This window comes from Odontesthes bonariensis, chromosome 14 (assembly GCF_027942865.1).
Source record: "Odontesthes bonariensis isolate fOdoBon6 chromosome 14, fOdoBon6.hap1, whole genome shotgun sequence".
NCBI lineage: Eukaryota > Metazoa > Chordata > Actinopteri > Atheriniformes > Atherinopsidae > Odontesthes > Odontesthes bonariensis.
Window position 1 is genome coordinate 9,269,929 of NC_134519.1, and position 12,183 is coordinate 9,282,111.

General features: G+C 41.6%; 2 protein-coding genes across 2 annotated transcripts; both read left to right on the forward strand.

The window, feature by feature from the left end:
• Positions 1-3,837: 3,837 nt before the first annotated feature.
• LOC142398669 (tripartite motif-containing protein 16-like) lies at positions 3,838-5,511 on the forward strand. The gene has a single exon (XM_075482764.1). It carries the CDS (start codon positions 3,838-3,840, stop codon positions 5,509-5,511), a length of 1,674 nt encoding a protein of 557 aa, XP_075338879.1.
• Positions 5,512-8,835: 3,324 nt separating this feature from the next.
• LOC142398226 (tripartite motif-containing protein 16-like) lies at positions 8,836-10,665 on the forward strand. The gene is made up of 2 exons (XM_075482185.1): positions 8,836-9,952; positions 10,109-10,665. The coding sequence occupies exons 1-2, from the start codon at positions 8,836-8,838 to the stop codon at positions 10,663-10,665; spliced, it is 1,674 nt and encodes a 557-aa protein (XP_075338300.1).
• The last annotated feature ends 1,518 nt before the right edge of the window (positions 10,666-12,183 follow it).

Here is a 12,183-nt window from a genome sequence, read left to right on the forward strand (position 1 = left end):
ATCTGATTCTGAATGTGGTGGAGTAGAAGTATGAAGTAGCAAAAGATTAAAAAAAACTAAAGTAAATGTCAGGTCAGTGAAACATTGTAATTAAGTTCAGTATATTTGGTCACTTTCTGCTGCTGTCAGTGATGGACTTTTCAAAGAAATCTGACTCAGCTCTGATCATTAATGATAATATGATGAAGACAGGATGATTTCATCCAGAATAATATAAAGTTATTGTTGTGGGGCTGAGAACTGATTAACTCTCGTTGTTCTGTTCCACGTATTGTTTAAGGATCGTCACAGGTACGAGTTTGGGTGGAGCAGGTCACAGTAAGGTGGAGTTTCCAGCTGACTCCTCAGTTTCAGTCGTGTTTGGAGGCCGCAGATGGAGATGTAACTTTGCTGTTTAGTCTGCCACTTATTGATAAAGTTTACAAAAAAAAAACATTAACGGGAAGAAGTTCCCTGAAAGCAGCATCAGTGTTACAGGTTGTGAGTCCTGTGAACAAACTGACACAGTGTTGAGTTACACATATTTAAATCTCAATTTCCTCATGTTGCTGAAGCTGCCAAAGATTCAGTGAAGCTTTCTCATGTCTCCCTGCAGGTTCAAAGCTGAAATCTGAAAACTAACACAAGAGGGCGCCTTCACCCTGCTCACAGGGATGCAGAGGAGGTTAAAGCTCCTGCTCTGTTCATTTACACTGAACTCTGCCTGTGTTCTGGCCACTTTGACTCAGAACATCTTAGTTTATTTTAAATCCGTAATACATAAATATTACCGAAAGTCTCTTTTTTAATTATTCATGGCTTGTAGGCCTCATTGACCTGAGTTCATACAACTAATTTCAGTAAACCCAAGAACACCCTCAGACAGGGACTGTTTCACCCAAAGGATTAAACACCCAAACACAAACTGGGTGGTGCCGTGTATGCAGTGCAGCAAAGACTGTGCAGACCTCTTTATAGGAGAGACCAAACAACAGCTCCACCAGCGCATGGCACAACACAGGAGAGCCACCTCTTCAGGTCAAGACTCAGCAGTGCACCTTCATCTCAAGGAGAAGGGACACTCTTTTGAGGACATTAATGTCCACATTCTTGACAGAGAAGACAGGTAGTTTGAGAGAGGAATCAAAGAAGCCATCTATGTAGAACTGGAAAAACATTGTTGAACAGAGGAGGTGGTCTCAGGTTTCCCCTTCCCAGCACCTACAATGCAGCATTGTCTCTCCTCCCCAAGCAGTTTTACAATCATTCTCACCTTGGATTCTGTGACCAAAACTCACTCAGGTAGACAATTCGGAGGTGATAAAGACTCTAACGACATGCACATTGGTGGGTGTTCAGTGACACATGTGACTGTAACGACCCTCTATGTATAAGCTGATCCATCTCGTTCAGACTAAAGACTTTCGGATGAGAGGTGAAACGTCTTCAAGATCCAAGAAGAAGTCCAGTTGACCTTATTAGAGCTCTTGTAAATATTTTTTATCATTTCAGTTTATTTCTGACTTTCGGGTTTTCATACCACATGATGACTGTGTTGAAAATAAGTGCAACAGTGTAAACCACCAAGATATTATGAAAAACTAGAAAATTTCTTAAGAAATTTTGATGGGTGCCAATGGAGCTACTGCCCTCTGAGAGACACAGGCTGTCATGTTATGGTCATATTGTATTGGGAGCAGACATAACACAGTGGCTGTCATATACCTGTTATAACAGGTCAGCCATCTTGGCTGTGCCCTCAGAAGGAGAATCAGCTGTGTGATCAGTTGCTGTGCAGACAGCTGAGTGGGTAAGAGGAGATGAGCGCCCACAATATAGCTCCAACTGACAGGGAGACCTTGGTGTTCAATACTGATATGTGTGTCTCGAACAAACAGTCGCTGTTCAACAACTATGAGTCATATTAAAAAAATGCTTGAACCATGAGTGCCAGAAGGGATGGCAGAAGCCACTGGTGTAATTTGTATTCTGCTCCTATGTACGTTTTTTTTTTTATTGCCAGTTTAAAAAACAGCCGCATTGATTTGATAAGGAGATGAGGTGACCTGGCTATAATGGCCGTCAATGGAAGCCCGAGCGGTATTTCTCTCCGCTCAGAGGTCATTTGAGAGAAAACTTTGAGCCAAGCACAATGACGGTGAGATTGGGTGACAGAGGACAAAAATACCTACATTTTGATGTATAATTTGTCTAGGTGCAGCAGACATTTTGGATATGAGAGAAGTTTGTTTGAGTTATTTTGGTATTAATTTCAAGCTTGTCAAAATAGAGTGTGAGACCCCATGACAGCAGAGTGAGTGGAGTCCTGATTTTTCCTAAAACTTAAACTATTATTGTGTCAAAGCTATATAATATATCAACAAACCCCTTAGTTCAATTAAAGTTGAGTCTTTCCTGGCCTGTTTAAACTTCGAATGATATCTCTATGATTAATTATGGCTGAGTTATGAGGCCTCCAAATAAGGCAGCTTTTATCCCATTATATATGAATTTTAATGCATTTCCAATGGGCCAAAATTCATAGTATTTCCAGATTGTCCAGGAATCTGTTAGAGTAATGAGAGAGAAATGTCAGAGCACACTAGTCCCTATCGGTGGACACGTGGGGATATACTTTTTATCTCGGTTGGACCAACCGTGCGGGACTAGTTCCATGCCGAAATTTGGGACAGCAACTGGAGAATAATATGTATGCACAATAGTAATATGTGTGCCTTGATGCTTTTAGCATTGGCACCCATAATAATTGTGTTTATTTTCACTGAGGCTTGTGTAAACCACTGACTGTATATAGTTTAAACTGGGTTTTCATTACTGAGCTGATTTCATTCATCTGATGACACTCCTTAACTGTCACTGTTGAGAATGAGATTAAAATCCCTCAAATTATTTATAGTTTTGATAGAAATAGTTAGATTGTTAGAAATGGTTGTTTTGAATGTTCCTCGTGAGGATGTAGAGTCATTGCTGTGGTGAAGGAGTTTGTCCAAGTTTGGGCTTGAGTTAATGTCTGAAAACATGGGGGATGGATGGTAACATTCCCGTCCCTTTGTCTTTCAAATCAGTGCAACTGATTCAGGTCTTTGGCTGCATGGATGTGATTATCATGCAGGAGTCTTTAGGTCGGTTTGTAATCTGTCTGAAGATTCACTTAAAAGAAACAGTCGTTAGCAGAGATGTTTCTCAGAGTACAGCTGTTTATCTTCGATCACCATCTGGAACCTCCACTTTTTGTCTTCTACACCTTTGTCTGTCCCCACACAGGTTACATTTCAAACCTTAACCATCTGAGCTGTGAAACATCTTATGCTTCAGATACTGATCAAAGATATAAGTTCTGAAAGGATCTCCCACTCCTCCATTATAAATATACTGAAATCCCTGCGGTGGTTTAGAGTTCAGTTTTTTGTTTTGGCACCAGATGGCCGTGATATTGCCAAAGAAGAGTCAAATTAATTGAGGGGAATATATATTAAAAAAAAAAAAAAAACATATTTTCTTCATATTCAACTTTCAGTGGAAGGATAATGAATTAATCTATCCCTTTAACAGAAAACAAATAAGAATAATGCAACAAGCCCTTGAACAATCCTGACTTTACTGCAGGATTGAGGTGAAACCAGCACTGTCCCTTTCAGTGAAGGAAACTTCCTTGTTCCCTCCCCAAACTGATCTGAAGGTGGGAGGATGTGTGAAACCATTGTGTGACAGAGGAGGAGCTCTTAAGTGAAGATCAGCAGATCAGCTGCAATAAAAGGAGGTGGAATTTGTTTTGTATTCCAGCACAGACGGAGTTTCTGCTCTGAGAGTCACACACTGCTCTGCCAAATGGAGGAAATGGCAAAGAAAAGGGTTAAACTGGACCTGGAAAGCTTCTCTTGTTCGATCTGCCTGGATCTGCTGAAGGAGCCGGTGACTATTCCCTGTGGACACAGCTACTGCATGAACTGTATTAAAGGCTACTGGAATGGAAAGAATAAGAAGGGAATTCACAGCTGCCCTCAATGCAGGAATACTTTCACACCACGACCTATTCTGGAGAAAAGCACCATGTTAGTGGACTTTGTGGAGCAGCTGAAGAAGACTGGACTCCAAGCTGCTCCTGCTGATCACTGCTATGCTGGACCTGAAGATGTGGCCTGTGATTTCTGCTCTGGAAGAAAACTGAAAGCCATCAAGTCCTGTTTATTCTGTCTGGCCTCTTACTGTAAGAAACACCTTCAGCCTCATTATGATGTGGCTCCATTCAAGAAACACAAGCTGGTGGAGCCCTCCAAGGACCTCCAGGACAACATCTGCTCTCGTCATAATGAGGTGATGAAGATGTTCTGCCGTACTGATCAGAAGTCTATCTGTTATCTCTGCTCTGTGGATGAACATAAAGGCCACGACACAGTGTCAGCTGCAGCAGAAAGGACTGAGAGGCAGAGAAAGCTGGAGGGGAGTCGACAACAGATCCAGCAGAGAATCCAGGACGCAGAGAAAGATGTGAAGCTGCTTCAGCAGGAGGTGGAGGCCATCGATCAGTCTGCTGATAAAACAGTGGAGGACAGTGAGAAGATCTTCACTGAGCTGATCCGTCTCCTCCAGAAAAGAAGCTCTGATGTGAAGCAGCAGATCAGATCCCAGCAGGAAGCTGAAGGGAGTCGAGTCAAAGAGCTTCAGAAGAAGCTGGAGCAGGATATCACAGAGCTGAAGAGGAAAGATGCTGAGCTGAAGCAGCTCTCACACACAGAGGATCACAGCCAGTTTCTACTCAACTACCCCTCAGTGTCAGCACTCAGCGAGTCTACACACTCATCCAGCATCAAGATCCGTCCTCTGAGGCACTTTGAGGATGTGACAGCAGCTGTGTCAGAGCTCAGAGATAAACTGCAGGACATCCTGAGAGAGGAATGGACCAACTTCTCACTGAGAGTCACTGAAGTGGATGTTTTACTGTCAGAACCAGAACCAGAACCAAACAGCAGAGCTGACTTCTTGAAATATTCATGTGAAATGACACTGGATCCAAACACAGCAAACACACGTCTGTTACTGTCAGAAGGGAACAGAAAAGTGACATTATTGACACAACCTCAGTCTTATTCTAGTCATCCAGACAGATTCAGAGAATGGTGTCAGGTCCTGAGTACAGAGAGTCTGACTGGACGTTGTTACTGGGAGGTGCACATGAGGGGGGGAGGAGCTGATGTTGCAGTCGCATACAAGAACATCAGCAGAGCAGGGGATGAATGTGGATTTGGAGGAAATGACAAATCTTGGGCATTAGATTGTTATCAAAACCATTATGAATGTTGGTACAACAACATGGAAACGTACATCTCAGGTCCTCAGTCCTCCAGAGTCGGAGTGTACCTGGATCACAGAGCAGGTATTCTGTCCTTCTACAGCGTCTCTGAAACCATGACTCTCCTCCACAGAGTCCAGACCACATTCACTCAGCCACTCTATGTTGGATTTAGGATTTGGGAATCTGGAGCCACAGCTGAGTTGTGTAAAGTGAAATAAATGTATCTAGTCAGTTTGTTGCTGACAGCTCATTGCTGTGATGTATCTGCGCTGCTGTTCTATTGTTTATTTGCTGCTGTGACAACAAATTAAAGTTTTTTGAGAAATACCACTTTATTGTTCTGACATTTATTCTTTAACAGTGAGGAACTATTTGTAGATGACTCATAAGAACAAACTGAAGGGACATTATAAACTAACATGGTTCAACATGATTACAATAAAACATATTTATTTAAAAAGAATCAGCTCTATAAATATATAGTTATATATGATCTTTATGAATGTGGGATGTTATTTAATGAGAGTTGGGGAATTACAAAGACTGCTTGTCAGTTCTGTGTTGACCAAACAAAGGTACGGCACAAATCTGTGGATAAAACTTTTCCTCTCATATTTGCTCATAGCATTGACTGGTGTCCCAAGATGGTTGGCAGTATTAAGCTTTAGTTGACAAGTGGGCTATAGTTCACTTATCCTGGAGATCATAGTTCATCAAATTTATTTTCAACTTGATGCTTTTTTCCAATGTCTGACTTCTTGATTACCACCGTAGTTCGATTAATTTCCTTTGATCTATGATAACTTGTTTGACTCTTCCTAAAGAATCTGGTTCCCAGGGTGTTGATAGAAATATTAACAACGTATTGATTTTCACTTCTGGCTGAAACGCATCAGTCAAGATAAAGAGAGGATTACAAACTCATTGAAGATAGCTTGTGGGTGCAAGAGGAACACAGTATCAGCAGACATGGAAAAACATGTCATAATGTAGATACTTCAAGAAGATGGTGTAACTCACACAATGTTATGAGCCATTCAGTCCCTCCCCAATCAGAGCCACTTGTATACCTACAGGGACTGGATTGTTTATAGGTAAGATAACCACCGTTATTGTAGGTGACCTGGGCTCAAATCCCCTGCATGAAAGGTAATACCTCCAGTTGGGGTCCTTAGGAAAGACCCCCTTAACCTACCTGTAAGTTACTTTGGATAAAAGTGTCTGCCAAATACATAAACATAAACAAACATACCTGCAGATGGTCACAAACTGGGTAGTGACAGAAAGAACTAGAACATTTCTTAAGAAATTTTGATGGGTGCCAATGGAGCTACTGCCCTCTGAGAGACAGAGGCTGTCATGTTATGGTCATATTGTATTGAGAGCAGACATAACACAGTGGCTGGCATAAACCTGTTATAACAGGTCAGCCATCTTGGCTGTTCACTCAGAAGGAGAATCAGCTGTGTGATTAGTTGCTATGCAGACAGTTGAGTGGGTAAGAGGAGAGGAGCGCACACAATATGGCTCCAACTGACAGGGAGACCTTGGTGTTCAATACTGACATGTGTGTCTCAAACAAACAGTTGCTTTTCAAAAACTATGAGTCATATAAAAAAAATGCTTGAACCGTGGTTGCCAGAAGGGATGGTAGAAGTCACTGGTGTAAGTTGTATTCTGCTCCTATGTACGTTTTTTTTTTATTGCCAGTTTTAAAAACAGCCTTGACATTGATTTGATAAGGAGATGAGGTGACCTGGCTATAATGGCCATCAATGGAAGCCCGAGCAGTCGTTCTTTTCGCTCAGAGGTTATTTGAGAGAAAACCGTGAGGCCAAGCACAATAACGGTGATATTGGGTGAAAGAAGACAAAAATACCTACATTTTGATGTATAATTTGTCTAGGTGCAGCAGACATTTTGGATATGAGAGAAGTTTGTTTGAGTTATTTTGGTATTAATTTCGAGCTTGTCAAAATAGAGTGTGAGACCCCATGACAGCAGAGTGAGTGGAGTCCTGATTTTTCCTAACACTTAAACTACTATTGTGTCAAAGCTATATAATATATCAACAAACCCCTTAGTTCAAGTAAAGTTGAGTCTTTCCTGGCCTGTGTAAACTTCGAATGATATCTCTATGATTAATTATGGCTGAGTTATGAGGCCTCCAAATAAGGCTACTTTTATCCCATTATATATGAATTTTAATGCATTTCCAAAGGGCCAGAATTCATAGTATTTCCAGATTTTCCAGGAATCTGTAAGAGTAATGAGAGAGAAATGTCATAGCACATTAGTCCCTATCGGTGGACACGTGGGGATATACTTTTTATCCCGGTTGCACCAACCATGCGGGACTAGTTCCATGCCGAAATTTGTGACAGAAACTGGAGAATAATATGTATGCACAATAGTAATATGTGTGCCTTGATGCTTTTAGCATTGGCACCCATAATAATTGTGTTTATTTTCACTGAGGCTTGTGTAAACCACTGGCTATATATAGTTTAAACTGGGTTTTAATTACTGAGCTGATTTCATTCATCTGAAGACACTCCTTAACTGTCACTGTTGAGAATGAGATTAAAATCCCTCAAATTATTTATAGTTTTGATAGAAATAGTTAGATTGTTAGAAATGGTTGTTTTGAATGTTCCTCGTGAGGATGTAGAGTCATTGCTGTGGTGAAGGAGTTTGTCCAAGTTTGGGCTTGAGTTAATGTCTGAAAACATGGGGGATGGATGGTAACATTCCCGTCCCTTTGTCTTTCAAATCAGTGCAACTGATTCAGGTCTTTGGCTGCATGGATGTGATTATCATGCAGGAGTCTTTAGGTCGGTTTGTAATCTGTCTGAAGATTCACTTGAAAGAAACAGTCGTTAGCAGAGATGTTTCTCAGAGTACAACTGTTTATCTTCTATCACCACCTGGAACCTCCACTTTTTGTCTTCTACACCTTTGTCTGTCCCCACACAGGTTACATTTCAAACCTTAACCATCTGAGCTGTGAAACATCTTCTGCTTCAGATACTGATCAAAGATTGAAGTTCTGAAAGGATCTCCCACTCCTCCATTATAAATATACTGAAATCCCTGCGGTGGTTTAGAGTTCAGTTTTTTATTTTGGCACCTGATGGACCGTGATATTGCCAAAGTAGAGTCAAATTAATTGAGGGGAATATATTTAAAAAAAAACATATTTTTTTCATGTTCAACTTTCAGTAGAAGTTTAATGAATTAATCTATCCCTTCAACAGAAAACAAATAAGAATAATGCAACAAGCCCTTGAACAATCCTGACTTTACTGCAGGATTGAGGTGAAACCAGCACTGTCCCTTTCAGTGAAGGAAACTTCCTTGTTCCCTCCCCAAACTGATCTGAAGGTGGGAGGATGTGTGAAACCATTGTGTGAGAGAGGAGGAGCTCTTAAGTGAAGATCAGCAGATCAGCTGCAATAAAAGGAGGTGGAATTTGTTTTGTATCACAGCACAGACGGTGTTTCTGCTCTGAGAGTCACACACTGCTCTGCTAAATGGAGGAAATGGCAAAGAAAAGGGTTAAACTGGACCTGGAAAACTTCTCTTGTTCGATCTGTCTGGATCTGCTGAAGGAGCCGGTGACTATTCCCTGTGGACACAGCTACTGCATGAACTGTATTAAAGGCTACTGGGATGGAGAGGATCGGAAGGGAATCCACAGCTGCCCTCAATGCAAGAAAACTTTCACACCAAGACCTATTCTGGAGAAAAGCACCATGTTAGTGGACTTTGTGGAGCAGCTGAAGAAGACTGGACTCCAAGCTGCTCCTGCTGATCACTGCTATGCTGGACCTGAAGATGTGGCCTGTGATTTCTGTTCTGGAAGAAAACTGAAAGCCATCAAGTCCTGTTTATTCTGTCTGGCCTCTTACTGTAAGAAACACCTTCAGCCTCATTATGATGTGGCTCCATTCAAGAAACACAAGCTGGTGGAGCCCTCCAAGAACCTCCAGGACAACATTTGCTCTCGTCATGATGAGGTGATGAAGATGTTTTGCCGTACTGATCAGAAGTCCATCTGTTATCTCTGCCCAGTGGATGAACATAAAGGCCACGACACAGTGTCAGCTGCAGTAGAAAGGACTGAGAGGCAGAGAGAGCTGGAGGGGAGTCGGCAGCAGATCCAGCAGAGAATCCAGGACAGAGAGAAAGATGTGAAGCTGCTTCAACAGGAGGTGGAGGCCATCAATCAGTCTGCTGATAAAACAGTGGAGGACAGTGAGAAGATCTTCACTGAGCTGATCCGTGTCATCCAGAAAAGAAGCTCTGATGTGAAGCAGCAGATCAGATCCCAGCAGGAAGCTGCAGTGAGTCGAGTCAAAGATCCTCAGAAGAAGCTGGAGCAGGATATCACAGAGCTGAAGAGGAAAGATGCTGAGCTGAAGCAGCTCTCACACACAGAGGATCACATCCAGTTTCTACTCAACTACCCCTCAGTGTCAGCACTCAGCGAGTCTACACACTCATCCAGCATCAATGTCCGTCCTCTGAGGTACTTTGAGGATGTGACAGCAGCTGTGTCAGAGCTCAGAGATAAACTACAGGACATCCTGAGAGAGGAATGGACCAACTTCTCACTGAGAGTCCCTGAAGTGGATGTTTTACTGTCACAACCTGAACCTGAACCTGAACCTGAACCAGAACCAGAACCAGAACCTGAACCTGAACCTGAACCTGAACCAGAATCAGAACCTGAACCAGAACCAGAACCTGAACCTGAACCTGAACCTGAACCAGAATCAGAACCTGAACCTGAACCTGAACCAGAATCAGAATCAGAACCAGAGAGCAGAGCTGACTTCTTGAAATATTCATGTGAAATGACACTGGATCCAAACACAGCAAACACTCGTCTGTTACTGTCAGAGGGGAACAGAAAAGTGACATTAATTAATGAACATCAGTCTTATTCTAGTCATCCAGACAGATTCAGAGAATGGTGTCAGGTCCTGAGTACAGAGAGTCTGACTGGACGTTGTTACTGGGAAGTGGAGATGAGAGGGGGAGGAGCTGATGTAGCAGTCGCATACAAGAACATCAGCAGAGCAGGGGATGAATGTGGATTTGGATTTAATGACAAATCTTGGGCATTAGATTGTTACCAAAACCATTATGAATGTTGGTACAACAACATGGAAACCTACATCTCAGGTCCACAGTCCTCCAGAGTCGGAGTGTACCTGGATCACAGAGCAGGTATTCTGTCCTTCTACAGCGTCTCTGAAACCATGACTCTCCTCCACAGAGTCCAGACCACATTCACTCAGCCACTCTATGCTGGAGTTAGATTTTGGGAATCTGGAGACACAGCTGAGTTGTGTAAAGTGAAATAAATGTATTTAGTCAGCTTGTTGCTGTGATGTATCTGCGCTGCTGTTCTGTTGTTTATTTGCTGCTTTTTCCTGTGTCTGTGCAGCCATGGAGGATATCACTGCAAATGATTAGTTTGATTCACAGAAATATTTCTCCACATGAAAATCCAAACTTCTCTGAGCTCTAAATATCAGTTGGATCCTTGTGTTGATGTATTTGTATGTAGTTGTTTCTCTTCCACTTCATGGAGCCAAACAGAGGAATCAGCAGACCTTCCTTTATCACAGATTCTTTCCAGATCTCATCACTTTGTAAATGTGAAAATAATTCTGTAGTTTTACTTACTTTGATTTGTTTCAGAGATCAAATGTTGTCGCTATTTTTTAAATCAACCAACAAATGAGGAATTCTGTTCTGAGGTGTTCAGAAACGGTCATTTCCAAGACCAGAATAAATCATGAGATCAGTTATCATGTTTAATGTGACAACAAATTAAAGTTTTTATAAGAAATACCACTTTATTGTTCTGACATTTATTCTTTAACAGTGAGGAACTATTTATAGATGACTCATAAGAACAAACTGAAGGGACACTATAAACTAACATGGTTCAACATGATTACAATAAAACATATTTATATAAAAAGAATCAGCTCTATAAATATATAGTTATATGATCTTTATGAATGCGGATGTTATTTAATGAGAGTTGGGGAATTACAAAGATTGCTTGTCAGTTCTGTGTTGACCAAACAAAGGTATGGCACAAATCTGAGGATAAAACTTTTCCTCTCATATTTGCTCATGGCATTGGCTGGTGTCCCAAGATGGTTGGCAGTATTAAGCTTTAGTTGACAAGTGGGCTATAGTTCACTTATCCCGGAGATCATAGTTCATCAAATTTATTTTTCTTTTTTCCAATTTCTGACTCCTTGATTACCACCATTGTTGGATTAATTTCCTTTGATCTATGATAACTTGTTTGACTCTTCCTAAAGAATCTGGTTCCCCATTGTTGATAGAAATATCAACGAGGTATTGATTTTCACTTCTGGCTGAAACGCATCAGTCAAGATAAAGAGAGGATTACAAACTCATTGACAATAGCTTGTGGGTGCAAGAGGAACACAGTATCAGCAGACATGGAAAAAACATGTCATTATGTAGTGTTCTCCTGTGGGAGATACTTCAAGAAGATGGTGTAACTCACACAATGTTATGAGCCATTCAGTCCCTCCCCAACCAGAGCCACTTTTATACCTACAGGGACTGGATTGTGCAGTGGTAAGATTGCCACCGTTATTGTAGGTGACCTGGGCTCAAATCCCCTGCATGAAAGGTAATACCTCCAGTTGGGGTCCTTAGGAAAGACCCCCTTACCCTACCTGTAAGTTGCTTTGGATTAAAGTGTCTGCATACATAAACATGTGCCTTCAGAAGGAGTATCTGCTGTGTGATCAGTTGCTGAGCAGACAGCTGAGTGGGTAAGAGGAGAGGAGTGCATACAATATGGCTCCAACTGACAGGGAGACCTTGGT